This window comes from Lepisosteus platostomus, chromosome 6, assembly GCF_059453375.1.
Source record: "Lepisosteus platostomus isolate fLepPlt1 chromosome 6, fLepPlt1.hap1, whole genome shotgun sequence".
NCBI lineage: Eukaryota > Metazoa > Chordata > Actinopteri > Semionotiformes > Lepisosteidae > Lepisosteus > Lepisosteus platostomus.
The window spans coordinates 10,486,513-10,501,570 of NC_142616.1; the positions used below are offsets into that span (position 1 = coordinate 10,486,513).

Consider the following 15,058-nt stretch of genomic DNA (forward strand, 5'->3'; position numbering starts at 1 on the left):
CAGCTGACGATCTCTTTTCTCCGTGGGCACGGGCGTCTTCCGGTCACGCTCCACAGCGACGAGAGATTCAGTCAGTGTTCACACCTGTCTGAAAAACCTTTCATTTCCAAATCAGAGCCGAGTTTCTGTCTGAACCTCAGGATGTTGATCTTCTTGTGAACAAAAGGGTCACCCTGCCAGATAATCATTGAGGAATCAGGATAGAGACACCCCTGGGGTTCAGTCTGTCACATGGTGAGGAATCAGGACAGAGATACCCCTGGGGTTCAGTCTGTCACAGTGAGGAATCAGGACAGAGACACCTCTGGGGTTCAGTCATTCACAGCGAGAGGAATCACGACAGAGACACCCCTGGGGTTCAGTCATTCACAATGAGGAATCTGGATAGAGACACCCCTGGGGTTCAGTCATTCACAGTGAGAAATCAGGACAGAGACACTCCTGGGGCTCAGTCTGTCACACGCTGAAGAATCAGGACAGAGACACCCCTTGATTTCATAACCAGTTTTATAGGTCCCTGCAGGTAACATACTGTTACTTCTGTCCTTTGGATGAGATGTAAAACTGAGGTTCTGACTCTCTGTGGTCATTAAAAATCCCAGGGCGTTTCTTGAAAAGAGTAGGGGTGTAACCCCGGCGTCCTGGCCAAATTCCCATTGGCCCTTACCAGTCATGGCCTCCTAATGATCCCCCTCTCTGAACTGGCTCCATCACTCTGCTCTCCTCCCCACTGAGAGCTGATGTGTGGTGAGCGTTCTGGCGCACTATGGCTGCCGTTGCATCATCCAGGTGGGGCTGCACATCGGTGGTGGTGGAGGGGATCCCCATTACCTGTAAAGTGCTTTGAGTGGAGTGTCCAGAAAAGTGCTATATAAGGAATTATTAATATTAATAATATTACTTCAGTTAAGTGTTGTGCTGTTGTTGTTCTAGCATCAGTATTCTGCTTTTCTATCTGCATTTTCATGTAAAAGATTTTCTTTTACTTTATTGTTTTAACATTTTCCTTGCCAATAAAGCATTTTTCATTGAACTTTTCTTTGAAAACTTTTTTCTTTTGGATATTTAGGATAGTGGATCATAAACGCATTAAATCGAAATGAAGCAATGAAGAATTTAATAAAGATTAAAAGGCAGTGGGAGGAGAGTAGTCTGAATTGGGTTCCGGGACGGTGTCCCAGCTCACACATCGCACTCAACAGCCAGCCGCGAGCGTTTCCAAGCCCGGCGAGGCCGCATCCACCGGCGGAGAGCTGCGTCGCTGCTCCGCCCGGCTTCTCCTGCGACTGAGCCTCGCCCGGGGCCCCTTCCCTGTGCACTCGCTCACCCGCGTCAGGAGATGCCCTGCTAGGGCAGCGATTGGCTCCTGTCTCAGACCTTCCCCGAGGTGATTGGTGGAGTGACCAGGCACTCGGCACGTGACCTCTACAGTGAGCTTCCTCCCACTGCGAGGCCAAGGGCTGTCCCCGCGCTCCTATATAGGACCGAGATGCCCTTGAATTCCCGGTCTAGGGTAACGTGGATTAAACACGTTAAAATTTGCGGAGATTCTGGTCATGCATATTCACTTTTGTAAAATAAGAAGTGAAATAACACAAGTGGGTACAAAACGAAAGAGCTCATCTAAAGCCATTCGCTGTCAGAGAAATCCCTACACGGCTTTATGCAAATTGCAGGGCCGAATGCAAATTGGCCAGAGAGGTACAGCCACTGGTGCATCCGGGTTCGAACCCAGCGCGGGTGCTTTCGATACAATCGCACAGACTGTGTGCCCCAGGAGTGCCAGCTGACGATCTCTTTCCCCTCTTTTCTCCGTGGGCACGGGCGTGCTCCGGTCACGCTCCACAGCGACGAGAGATTCAGTCAGTGTTCACACCTGTCTGAAAAACCTTTCATTTCCAAATCAGAGCCGAGTTTCTGTCTGAACCTCAGGATGTTGATCTTCTTATGAACAAAAGGGTCACCATGCCAGATAATCATTGAGGAATCAGGACAGAGACACCCCTGGGGTTCAGTCTGTCACAGTGAGGAATCAGGACAGAGACACCCCTGGGGTTCAGTCTGTCACAGTGAGGAATCAGGACAGAGACACCCCTGGGGTTCAGTCTGTCACACAGTGAGGAATCTGGATAGAGACACCCCTGGGGTTCAGTCTGTCACAGTGAGGAATCAGGACAGAGACACCCCTGGGGTTCAGTCATTCACAGTGAGGAATCAGAATAGAGACACCCCTGGGGTTCATAACCAGCGTTTATGGTCTCTGCCGGTTACATTCTGTTATCAATAATTATTACTTCAGTTTATTGATGTGCTGTTGCTGTTGTTCTAAGATCAGCACTCCGCCTTTCTCTGCATTTGCATGTAAAATATTTTCTTTACTTTATTGTTTTAATGTTTTTGCAACATTTTCCCTGGCAACAAAAGATTTTAATTTAACTTCTTCTAAAAAGTATTTTTTTCGGATAGTCGATCATAAATACATTACTTATGTGCTTTTACCCGGATATTTACAGACAATCGATTAGAAAATGTCAGATTTTATCCACAGAAAATGTTTAGAAACAACATTTAGAAAACCTTCTGTTCAGGTTATTGGCGTCTTTCAATGGCTTCTCTCCGGGCGCCCCATCTTTGCGTGAGACGTTTCTGAAAACGTTAAATGTGCGGGAACAACATCGAAAAACAGTTTAAAACGCAAGCTTGTCTCCCGCAGGGACAAAACAAGCATCTCTCCGCAGGAGAACACAATATTTTAGAACGGTACGTGGGACGGCGTGATCAATTCACCCCAGAAACCGCCCTCTATCGACGGGATAGCAGCTGCCAGTGGCACGATTAAAGGAGACCTCCTGTCAGCCCCTGTGGCGATAAACAGAAGTGCGGCTGACGAGTCGGACTCGGACCTATTTGAGCGCCGGACCGGTTTCCAGTTCCCCGCGACGCTGGTGGAAGGGCTCTATCTGCGTCTCGTTGACCGGCCGGCATGGCTGCTCTGGGGCTCAGGTTTCGGGGATCGTGTGCGTTGTGTCAGGGGGCGATCGTCAGGGTAAGTGGGGGCGGCTGTAAACCTGCTTTGGTGCAAATCATTGTCTCGCGTAGACGGACCGAGGACGAGAAGCTCACTAAAGCCACCGGGAGGGAGGCGGACGATTTCAGTGTGACCCCTGCGAGCTTACTGGACTGGGGCTCTGCAGGACCAGGGGTTCGTGACCCCCTGATGGCTGGTTTCTACAGGCACCACAGCATCGCGGATCTCTCAGTCTGACAGTCCGTCAGTGGGGAACATCCCCTGTTAATTACACAGCGTGGACGTTATTTACTGTAGCTCGCCACGGTGGTGCTCGTACTGCTGTACCTCTCTAAACGCTCTTGGTATTCTCGAAAGAGAATATTCTAAAAAACCTGAGTATACCCACACCCGCTCCACGGCCGAAACGTTGTTTTCTTTCTTTTTCTTTCTGTTACTGGTTCCTATTTTAAAAATATTTTAAACAAAACATTATTTACTGTAAGAAGAAAATAATTCTTACAGTAAAAGAGATGTTTACATTTAAGAATATGAGCTGTTCCCGTAATGAAAAGGCAGTGGGAGGAGAGTAGTCTGAATTGGGTTCCGGGACGGTGTCCCAGCTCACACATCGCACTCATCAGCCAGCCGCGAGCGTTTCCAAGCCCGGCGAGGCCGCATCCACCGGCGGGGAGCTGCGTCACTGCTACCCCCGGCTTCTCCTGCGCCTCGCTCAGGGCCCCGTCCCTGTGCACTCGCTCACCCGCGTCAGGTGATGCCCTGCTAGGGCAGCGATTGGCTCCTGTCTCAGACCTTCCCCGAGGTGATTGGTGGAGTGACTAGGCACTCGGCACGTGACCTCTACAGTGAGCTTTCTCCCACTGCGAGGAAAGGAGGCCGTCCCTGGGCTTTATATAGGATCGAGATTCCCTTGTCTTTCCTGTCTAGGGTAAGATGTATTACTTGCACTAAAATGTGGGAGGTGGTTGTGATAAAGCATTATGTAGATACACTTTGTAGATCAAGAAGTGAAATAAGATAAGCAGGTACAAAAGAAAAAAGCTAATCTAAAGCCATTCACTTCCAGAGAAATAACCTACACTTATTTATGCAAATTAAAAGGCTGTGATTGGCTCACAACCTCCAAGTCTAAACCACCAGCAGTGACTCTAAAAACGTGTATTGTCAGTAACAGTGATGCTGTGTAGTGAACTGTATAAAATTGAACAGTCGTATTGTAAGATGAGAGAACATCATGTATGAATGTCCAATACTACCAATAGAAGTGTGCAATACTAGTGTAAGAGTGAACAATGCTAGTGTACGACTGTCTATGAATGAGCAATACTAGTGTACAAATGTGCAGTGCTAGTGTACAAGTCAACAGTACTATACTGCAGTATGTCCAAAATTCAGCAGCCAGAATCCTGACCAGATCTAGTGCAAGTGTTCACATTACTCCTATCCTGGAGTCCTTGCACTGGCTTCCGGTCAAATTCCGCGTAGACTTTAAAATCCTCATGCTCACCTACAAGGCTTTACATGGCTTGGCACCTCAATACCTGTCTGAACTTTTATCGCCCTACTCCCCACCTCGCAACCTCCGCTCTTCAAATTCTGCCCTCCTTACTGTCCCCCAAGCCCGTCTACATTGTATGGGCGACAGGGCCTTCTCCTGCTATGCCCCCAAGCTCTGGAACTCCTTGCCCAAGGATATTAGAGAGTCACCTTCTCTAAACTCCTTCAAATCCAGACTCAAAACCCTCCTTTTCAGAAAAGCCTTTACTTAACTGGTTCCATTCTTCACCCCTCTGCTCTTCTTAATACCATCTTCCACGGTCTCCTCTATTGTTATTGTATTGTACTGTATTGTTGTAATTATAATTGTGTCCTGTCTTGTGAAATTTTCTTATTTATTGTTGTAGTCTTCTTATTTATTGTTATTGTCATCCTGTAAAGCGCTTTGAGAAGCCACCTTTAAAGGCGCTATATAAAATAAAGTTTATTATTATTATTATTATTACTAATGTATGCAGTGCTGTTGTATGAGTGAGTAATACTTGTGTATAAATGAACAGTACTAATGTATGAGTTTGCAGTGCTAGTTCATGAGTAAACAATACTCGTGTACAGGTGAACAATAGTAGTGCACAAGTGTGCAGCGCTACTGTATGAGTGAGCAATACTTGCGTACAAGTAAACAACAGTAGTGTGTGAGTGTGCAATGGTAGTGAATGAGTGAACAGTACTAGTGGATGAGTGTGCAGTGGTAGTGTGCAAGTGGTCAGCAAAGATCAGTGTACAAAGGCCTTATTATTTTTCCCCCCAGAGACAGAGTGCTGTGGTGGCCCGACAGACCCAGGTGGACAACAGCGGGGATTTTCTGAGCAGCACCCCCCACCGGCGGCACCCGGGAATCACAGCACTGACAACAGTGCGGCTTCCGGCGGACCTGGAGCGTGCAGCACTGACGCTCATCCACGGTCAGATACTCCGCCGACTCTGCAGTCTGTCCGCAGACTGGGCGGCGGACATGTGCGTCGCAAGTCACAAAGCAACAAAAGCACGCAGAGTGTGCCAGGAGATGTTGAACTCCAGGGAAATCCAGCAGGCTGGTCCCTGCTGACCGGCCTGTGATCCTTGCCCTCTCCTGTAGGGGCAGCAGTGAGCAGCCTGTCGGACAGAACACAGAGGCTGACCAACTTCCTGTGGAGCAGGAAGAGACCCGTCGATGACCAGACCCTGAGAGAAAGGGCTCTGATCCTGGAGAAACAGACCAGAGAGAGAGAGACAGGTACTGAGGGAAGCAGAGGAGAGAGGGAGAGACACGTACTGAGGGAAACAGAGAGGAGAAAGGGAGAGACAGGTACTGAGGGAAACAGAGAGGAGAGAGGGAGAGACAGGTACTGAGGGAAACAGAGAGGAGAGAGGGAGAGAGACAGGTACTGAGGGAAACAGAGAGGAGAGAGGGAGAGACGGGTACTGAGGGAAACAGAGGGGAGAGAGAGAGACGGGTACTAAGGGAAACAGAGGAGAGAGAGAGAGAGAGAGACTGGTACTGAGGGAAACAGAGGAGAGAGAGAGAGAGAGAGACGGGTACTGAGGGAAACAGAGGAGAGAGAGAGGGAGAGACGGGTACTGAGGGAAACAGAGGAGAGAGAGAGGGAGAGACGGGTACTGAGGGAAACAGAGAGGAGAGAGGGAGAGAGACAGGTACTGAGGTAAACAGGAGAGAGGGAGAGAGACAGGTACTGAGGGAAACAGAGAGGAGAGAGGGAGAGATGGGTACTGAGGGAAACAGAGAGGAGAGAGAGAGAGACTGGTACTGAGGGAAACAGAGGAGAGAGAGAGAGAGACGGGTACTGAGGGAAACAGGAGAGAGAGAGACGGGTACTGAGGGAAACAGGAGAGAGAGGGAGAGACGGGTACTGAGGGAAACAGAGAGGAGAGAGGGAGAGAGACAGGTACTGAGGTAAACAGGAGAGAGGGAGAGAGACAGGTACTGAGGGAAACAGAGAGGAGAGAGGGAGAGACGGGTACTGAGGGAAACAGAGAGGAGAGAGGGAGAGACTGGTACTGAGGGAAACAGAGGAGAGAGAGAGAGACTGGTACTGAGGGAAACAGAGGAGAGAGAGAGAGACTGGTTCTGAGGGAAACAGAGGAGAGAGAGAGACTGGTTCTGAGGGAAACAGAGGAGAGAGAGAGAGAGACAGGTACTGAGTGAAACAGAGAGGAGAGAGGGAGAGATGGGTATTGGGATGCTGAGAGCGTCACAGTCACTGAGGGAGAGCCACAGCTTCTGAGACACAGAGAGAGACTGTCTGTTTTTCCCTTGCTGCACAGGAAGACAGACAGACAACGAAGCCCTGGAGGCCCGGGTTCGAAGACGGGTCCTGTCAGAGCTGAAAAGGACTACCTACCACTGGACTCCCCTCAAGTATGTTCGTGTCAGTACGAGAGTCAGTTGCGTCCCTTTCGCTGTCCTTATCTCTCTCCCTGTGTCTCTCCCTGTGTCTCTCTCTGCGTGTCTTCCTGTGTCTCTCTCTGCCTCTCTCTCTGTGAGTCTCTGTGTCTCTCCCTGTGTGTCTCTCTGTGGGTCTCTGTGAGCCTCTCTGTCAATTCAATTCAGTTCAATTCAAGGTGCTTTATTAGCATGGCCGATGGGTACAATCCGTGTTGCCAAAGCAAATCAAATAATGAAATTCACATGAAACAAAACAAAAAATAAAAGTAATATAAAATCTACTGACATATTACAGACATTTAAAACAAAGACATATAATACAATATTTACATCTACTGTAGACAGATGGAGCATTATAGGGAGACAGACTCACTGTTCCTCAGGCTGTGACAGGAGATCACATACTGGGCTGCCAGTTCAATTGAGTTCCCTCCTCCCTCTGTCTCTTTCTGGGTCTCCATGTCTCTCTGAGTCTCTGTCTTTGTCTCTGAGTCTCTCTCTGAGTCTTTGTCTGTGTCTCTGAGTCTCTCTCTGCGTCTCCCTCTGCGTCTCCCAGGACCTGTCTTTGAGTCCCCCCCCTTCCGGCTCAGTCTGTGCCTCGCTTTGCTCCACTCTGTATTCCCGGCTCTCTCTTGGGGCCTTGGGAAGGCTGTGGGTTGAAAGGCGCTATATACGAATGAGACTGATTCCTGTGCTGCAGGTATGATGCGGACCTCAGCCTGGTGTACCTGGCGGCTCGGCTGGCGGGTGGCTATGCAGCGGTGACAAGAGCCCTGCACGAGGTGAGCCGAGACAGCGCCCCCTACTGACCCCCGCACATCCCTGCGCAGTCTCTTCCTCTCTCTTTCAAAGCCGGAGGGATTTATTGGACATTTACAGACGTAACATAAAACATCATCATTGCCAGCAGCTGTATCACCCTGTACCTCACTGCAGCTCAGCAGGTGTGAGCCTGGTCAGTACCCGGATGGGAGACTCCTGGGAAAGCTAAGGCTGCTGCTGGAAGAGGTGTTAGTAGGGCCAGCAGGGGGCGCTCACCCTGTGGTCTGTGTGGGTCCTAATGCCCCAGTATAGTGACGGGGACATCAGACTGAAAACAAGGCGCCGTCCTTCAGATGAGACGTAAAACTGAGGTCCTGACTCTCTGTGGTCAGTCAAGACCCCAGGGTGTCTCTCAGAAAGAGTAGGGGTGCGACCCCAGTGTCCTGGACAGACTCCCCCTGGTCTTTACCAGTCATGGCCTCCTGATCACCCCCCTCTCTGAACTGGCCTCATCACTCTGCTCTCCTCCCCACTGAGAGCTGGAGTGTGTGAGCGGACTGGAGCATCATCACACTGGGGGGGTGGAGGGGATCCCCAGTCCTGGACGGGGCTGGGAGAGGAGTGGAGGGTCCAGGAAAGAGCTATAGAGGTGTAAGGAATTCATTATTATTATTATCTCTCTCTCTCTGTGTCTCCAGATTAAGAAGAGAGTTCCCAGTTTCTCCCCAGGCTCCCTCCTGGATTTTGGATCGGGGACGGGAAGCGTGGCCTGGTGAGAATCTCCTTCTGTTTCGAGGGTGTTGACCCAGTGGCAGATCGTGACAGTGACGGCAGTGAGGTGTCGCCATCGTGTGGCGGTTCTGTGTATTGCAGGGCAGCGCACAGCCTGTGGGGAGAGAGCCTGAAGGAGTTCGTGTGTGTGGACAGCTCTGGAGCCATGAACTCCTTGGCCGACCTGCTGATCAGGGGTAAGAGCTACAGGCAGGGGCAGCTCGGCCGCGGGGGGGTTTCGGTAGGGACCACTAGGGGGCGACAGCACTTCGCGAGTATTCGTGTATAAAAGAGCCTGGGTGGCGCAGTGCTGCCTCGCAGAGCTGGGGTCCTGGGTTCGGTCCCTGGGGTGCTGTCTGTGTGGAGTTTGCATGTTCTCTCTGCGTGTTTGAGTGGGTTTCCCCTGAGTGCTCCTGTTTCCTCCTCTTGTTGGAAAAACAAGCTGGTGGGTTAATTGGCTTCTGGGAAGACTGACCCCAGTGTGAGTGTGAGTGTGAGTGTGAGTGTGAGTGTGAGTGTGAGTGTGAGTGTGAGTGCTGGCGTCCTGTCCAGGGTGTGTTTGTGTGTGTGCAATTGCTGGCGTCCTGTCCAGGGTGTGTGTGTGTCCTGTGATGGACAGGTGTCCTGTCCAGGGTGTGTGTGTGTGTCCTGCGATGGACTGGCATCCTGTCCAGGGTGTGTCTGCGTGTGTGTGTGTCTGTGTGCGTGTGGTGTGTGTGTCTGTGTGTGAGTGTGTAGGTAGATCTAGGATAGAAATCCCACTGGAAAATGAGGGTGGCAGCCAACAGTAAGGGCATGGGGAGGCCGGCAGATCTTGGGGTGCAGGAGACTCGGTTCTCATGTGAAGCAACAGCAGATTGGCTTGATAAAGAGCAGGAGAGCACTGGAGCAGGGAGTGACAGCGCTGTGTCTCTGTGCAGGTGGATGTGAGCGCGCAGACCCACACATTCAACACCTCTACTTCAGGCAGTTCCTCCCTGTTACTCCCAAGGTATTGTAGACAGTCCTGCGGTGTCTCTCTCACAGTGCAGTGTTAATATACTGGAGTGTCCAGTCAGTGTGTCTGTATGAACCCCTCTCTCTCAGTGCAGTGTTAATGTACTGGAGTGTCCAGTCAGTGTGTCTGTATGAACCCCTCTCTCTCAGTGCAGTGTTAATGTACTGGAGTGTCCAGTCAGTCAGTGTGTCTGTATGAACCCCTCTCTCTCAGTGCAGTGTTAATGTACTGGAGTGTCCAGTCAGTCAGTGTGTCTGTATGAACCCCTCTCTCTCAGTGCAGTGTTAATGTACTGGAGTGTCCAGTCAGTCAGTGTGTCTGTATGAACCCCTCTCTCTCAGTGCAGTGTTAATGTACTGGAGTGTCCAGTCAGTCAGTGTGTCTGTATGAACCCCTCTCTCTCAGTGCAGTGTTAATGTACTGGAGTGTCCAGTCAGTGTGTCTGTATGAACCCCTCTCTCTCAGTGCAGTGTTAATGTACTGGAGTGTCCAGTCAGTCAGTGTGTCTGTATGAACCCCTCTCTCTCAGTGCAGTGTTAATGTACTGGAGTGTCCAGTCAGTCAGTGTGTCTGTATGAACCCCTCTCTCTCTCAGGTGCAGTTCGATGTCGTGGTCTCTGCCTTCTCTCTGTCAGAGCTCCCCAGCAGCAGTGAGAGGAGGGACACAGTGCAGACGCTGTGGAGAAAGACACACTCCTTTCTGGTCAGTATCAAAGCACACACTGTACTCATGTTCCACACACACACACACACACACACACACACACACACACACACACACACACACATCACACTCTCTGCATGCTGCACACATACGCTACACACACCACACACACACTCTGCGTGCTGCACAGACAGCACACCCGCTGTGCTGCTCTGGCCGGGGTGCGTGTGGGAGCTGATCGGCGGGCTGCTGTGTGCTTGCAGGTCCTGCTGGAGAACGGCACGAAAGAGGGACACCAGATCCTCATGGAGGCCCGGGACACGGTGCTCCAGGTGGGCTGGGCACCCAGGGGTGACCGCGGGGGAAGGGGGTCTCTTCTCCTTGTTATCTAATCTGCATCCCGGTCTTCCCTAGGCAGAGGACAAGGTGACCTATGACCCCAGAGGCGCCTCGGTGTTTGCCCCTGTGAGTACCCCTCTCTCACCCGCAGACACACGTCTCCCAGCCCTTGTCTGAGCTGCGAATGGCACAGTGTACTTGTCCTTGATCTTCATATGTGAAAGAGCTCCTCTTAGTCATGTCTCAGTATGTGTAAGAGCACATGGGAGTGTTCTGACAAACCAGAGGACTCAAATGGACACTGCAATTTAAACTGAGAACAGGAAGTCCTTCTTTACACAGAGGGTGGTGGGGGTGGGGAACAAGCTGCCCAGCCATGTTGTTGAAGCCGATACCCTGGCTTCTCTCCAGACACAGCTGGGTGAGCTCCTCCAGTCAGGACAGGAGGCTCTTCTTTACACAGAGGGTGGTGGGGGTCTGAAACGTTCTTGGTATATCCAATACTAATGTACCCTCTCAAGAAATGTCAGGGAGTAAACAAGGGGAACCTTCTGTGACCATTAGTAAGATGTCCATGAGGTTAGTGTGTTAAATAGCATATTTGAGTGTTGTCTGCAGTAATGGTATTCAATGTTGTGTACAGTGACACTATACTGTGTGTAGTTTGCTTTAACTGCAGTTGCTTTTGCTATGTGAATGTCATCAGTTGAAGACAGATGTTCTTCGTCACCCTTCTTCTGCAGAAGGACTTTTACTTTAGTGATGCATCTTCTCGAGCCCTCTCAAAACCCAGATTTTCTTTAGATTTTACTTTTATCTCCCATCATTGTTTTTTTCCTCTGTCTTTAAGAGCTTTGAAAAGCTACTTTTAAAGATGCTATATAAGACAAAGGTTATTATTACTACCTTGTATAGATGTGTTGCTGTAGTAACACAGTCTGTGCTGTGAGTGTTGTGTACCATTACAGCACCTGTTGTGTGTGTTGTTGGCAGTGCCCTCACCAGCTGCCCTGTCCCAGACTGGCACAGCAGCCCCACCTGCCCTGTAATTTCGTGCAGCCCTACGTACCCCTGCCGCTAACTGGGGTAAGAACTGGGCAGTTGTGTGCTGTCCCTCTCCTCTCACACTCACCCTGAACTCACCAGCACACACACACTGTCACACCTGACTGTACTGTAGACACTACTAGTGTCACTGCTGTCCCTCACCTCTCACACCCACCCTGAACTCACCAGCACACACACACTGTCACACCTGACTGTACTGTAGACACTACTAGTGTCACTGCTGTCCCTCTCCTCTCACACTCACCCTGAACTCACCAGCACACACACACTGTCACACCTGAGTGTACTGAAGACACTACTAGTGTCACTGCTGTCCCTCTCCTCTCACACTCACCCTGAACTCACCAGCACACACACTGTCACACCTGACTGTACTGTAGACACTACTAGTGTCACTGCTGTCCCTCTCCTCTCACACTCACCCTGAACTCACCAGCACACACACTGTCACACCTGACTGTACTGTAGACACTACTAGTGTCACTGCTGTCCCTCTCCTCTCACACTCACCCTGAACTCACCAGCACACACACTGTCACACCTGACTGTACTGTAGACACTACTAGTGTCACTGCTGTCCCTCTCCTCTCACACTCACCCTGAACTCACCAGCACACACACACTGTCACACCTGACTGTACTGTAGACACTACTAGTGTCACTGCTGTCCCTCTCCTCTCACACTCACCCTGAACTCACCAGCACACACACACTGTCACACCTGAGTGTACTGAAGACACTACTAGTGTCACTGCTGTCCCTCTCCTCTCACACTCGCCCTGAACTCACCAGAACACACAGTCACACCTGACTGTACTGTAGACACTACTAGTGTCACTGCTGTCCCTCTCCTCTCACACTCACCCTGAACTCACCAGCACACACACTGTCACACCTGACTGTACTGTAGACACTACTAGTGTCACTGCTGTCCCTCTCTTCTCACACTCACCAGAACACACACTGTCACACCTGACTGTACTGTAGACACTACTAGTGTCACTGCTGTCCCTCTCTTCTCACACTCACCCTGAACTCACCAGAACACACACTGTCACACCTGACTGTACTGTAGACACTACTAGTGTCACTGCTGTGCCTCCTCTCACACTCACCCTGAACTCACCAGCACACACACACACTGTCACACCTGACTGTACTGTAGACACTACTAGTGTCACTGCTGTCCCTCTCTTCTCACACTCGCCCTGAACTCACCAGCACACACACTAGTGTTCTTGATTTAGTGACTGATGGATTTGAAGTGATTGATCGATGAATTGAGACACACACACACACACACACACACACACACACACACACACACACACACATATGCAGCCCTCACGGGTGACCCGTCTGTGTGGTCTGTCCTCAGAGCCCGGAGCGGCTGGAGGAGCGGTTCTCCTACGTGGTGCTGAGCCGGGCCGGGCCGGAGCCCTCGGCGGGCTGGCCCCGGCTGATCGGGCCGGTGCAGAAGAGGGCCCGCCACGTGCAGTGCCAGCTGTGCTGCAGCGACGGGCAGATCCAGAGGGTGGCCGTGACCGCGCGGCAGCATGGCAGGTGTGTAGACCAGCGGGTCTGTCTCCGGCCGGGTTCTCCTCCGGCCTTGTCCGGCCTGACTCTCAATTCTAAATTCAATTCAAGACGCTTTACTGGCATGACCAATGAGTAAAATCAGCGTTCCCAATGCAAAACAAATGCAGTTAACATAGAAAAAAAATCTACAGACATTTACAATAAAGACAATTCATAAGATAATAACGTATAAACATATTGAACATTATTGAGAGACAGGCTCACTGTTCCTCAGGCTGTGACAGGAGATCACACACTTTATTATTATTATTGAGAGACAGGCTCACTGTTCCTCAGGCTGTGACAGGACATCACACACTGTATTATTATTATTGAGAGACAGGCTCACTGTTCCTCAGGCTGTGACAGGACATCACACACTATTATTATTATTATTATTATTATTATTATTATTGAGAGAGGCTTAGTGTTCCTCAGGCTGTGACAGGAGATCACACACTGTATTATTATTATTATTATTATTATATGTGTGTGTAGTGTGTGTCTACCAGCGGGTGAGGTAGTATTGTGTGTGTGTGTGTCCCAGTGGGTGAGGTAGTGTTGTGTGTGTGTGTGAGATATGGCTGTGTGATCTGTGATGTACTTGATTCTAGCATTGCTGTCCTGAGGCTGGCTGGTGTCGGTGTGGCTCAGGTCAGTGAGCCTCAGGACCAGCTGGCTCAAGGGGCTCTTCTCTGGGCTCAGCTCTTGGCTTCTCTCTGTGTTGTGTGTGTGTGTCCCAGTGGGTGAGATATGGCTGTGTGATCTGTGCTGTGATGTGGTTGAGTCTGGGTTGTGGTGCTCTAGCAGTGCTGTCCTGAGGCTGGCTGGTGTCGGTGTGGCTCGGGCCAGTGAGCCTCAGGACCAGCTGGCTCAGGGGGCTCCGTTTTGCTCCCTCTCTCCTGACTCCTCTCCCTCTCTCCCAGGGACCTGTACCGCTGTACCCGGAGCAGCGCCTGGGGAGATCGGCTGCCGGTCGTGAACCCCGAGGTTGACACCCAGTCCGGCTCTGAAGAACCGTGAAGAGGAAAACTGACCAATGTGTCTCCCCCTGCTGGCAGCCAGGGGAACAGCTGGCCACAGCCTGACTTCATTCAGGGGTTCAGGGCTCATAGCCCTGGGGGACCCCTATACCTGTTGGCCTGTGTCCCAGCTGAGCTCTCTTACTTAGCTGAAGTCCTATTTAATGCTGATGAGAGGGTTCATCTGGTTTCAGTTGTTTTCAGCTCTTGAGCTGAAGTTTGGAAGTTGCATGTGAGCTGCTGCTTTTCCTGGGGAATTCAAAATCTGCAGTTTGAAATAGAAAACGTTAGTTGGGTAAAGGGTTAAATTCAGGAAAGAGCTCAGCTGGAACAAGACCTGTCCGTGGGGCTGTGCTTTGTCCACGGGGGGGGAGTGGTATTTGATTAAACAGCGCTGGGTGACACTGACCCGACCACGCGCACGGTCTCTTTCATTCCCAAGAGGCCTCCCGGCCGGTTGACATCCTCAGGCTGCAGGCCAGGGTGGGGCTCCGAGCGGGATGTCCAGGGCCGTCGCTCCCAAGAAACACCCTGGAGCCGATAGCCCCCCTCCGAGAGAGGGTCCGCCTCTAACGCTGCCCCCCCCCTCCAACATCTGCCGAGGGGGCAGGACGGAGCGGACAAACAGACACACCCCAGCATGTGCAGAGCGAAAGATCCCATCCCAGCACAGTCGAGTCCCGATTATCCAAGCGGAAAACCGGGGAGACAAATCGTAGGTGAACGGGAGTGCTGAAGAAGTATGAAATCTGTTTTATTACTCTACTGTAAATCAGAGCCTTCCCTGGGATGGGCACGCCCTTATCCCTGTGCTGCAAGATCTGTCCCTCAGTCCTCCAGCTGAGGCCCGCTCCGAGCCCCGCCTTTTCCACCTCATCGCTCATCC

General features: G+C 51.0%; 1 protein-coding gene and 2 non-coding genes across 4 annotated transcripts; 1 reads left to right on the forward strand and 2 right to left on the reverse strand.

Moving 5' to 3' along the window:
* Positions 1-1,136: 1,136 nt before the first annotated feature.
* On the reverse strand, positions 1,137-1,446 carry LOC148660246 (Nuclear RNase P). Its single transcript, XR_015939843.1, has one exon.
* A 1,446-nt stretch (positions 1,447-2,892) lies between these two features.
* mettl17 (methyltransferase like 17) lies at positions 2,893-14,585 on the forward strand. 2 transcript variants are annotated; one of them, XM_088634192.1, is made up of 14 exons: positions 2,893-3,046; positions 5,337-5,490; positions 5,664-5,801; positions 6,851-6,944; positions 7,672-7,753; positions 8,432-8,505; positions 8,607-8,701; positions 9,425-9,495; positions 10,097-10,204; positions 10,429-10,497; positions 10,580-10,630; positions 11,498-11,590; positions 12,951-13,135; positions 14,077-14,585. In XM_088634192.1, exons 1-14 carry the CDS (start codon positions 2,984-2,986, stop codon positions 14,171-14,173), a joined length of 1,374 nt encoding a protein of 457 aa, XP_088490318.1. In that variant the 5' UTR covers positions 2,893-2,983; the 3' UTR covers positions 14,174-14,585. The 2 variants fall into 2 exon arrangements, with proteins under 2 accessions (XP_088490318.1, XP_088490319.1); XM_088634193.1 differs by lacking the exon at positions 5,664-5,801.
* Positions 3,586-3,889, reverse strand: LOC148660248 (Nuclear RNase P). Its single transcript, XR_015939842.1, has one exon.
* Positions 14,586-15,058: the final 473 nt, after the last annotated feature.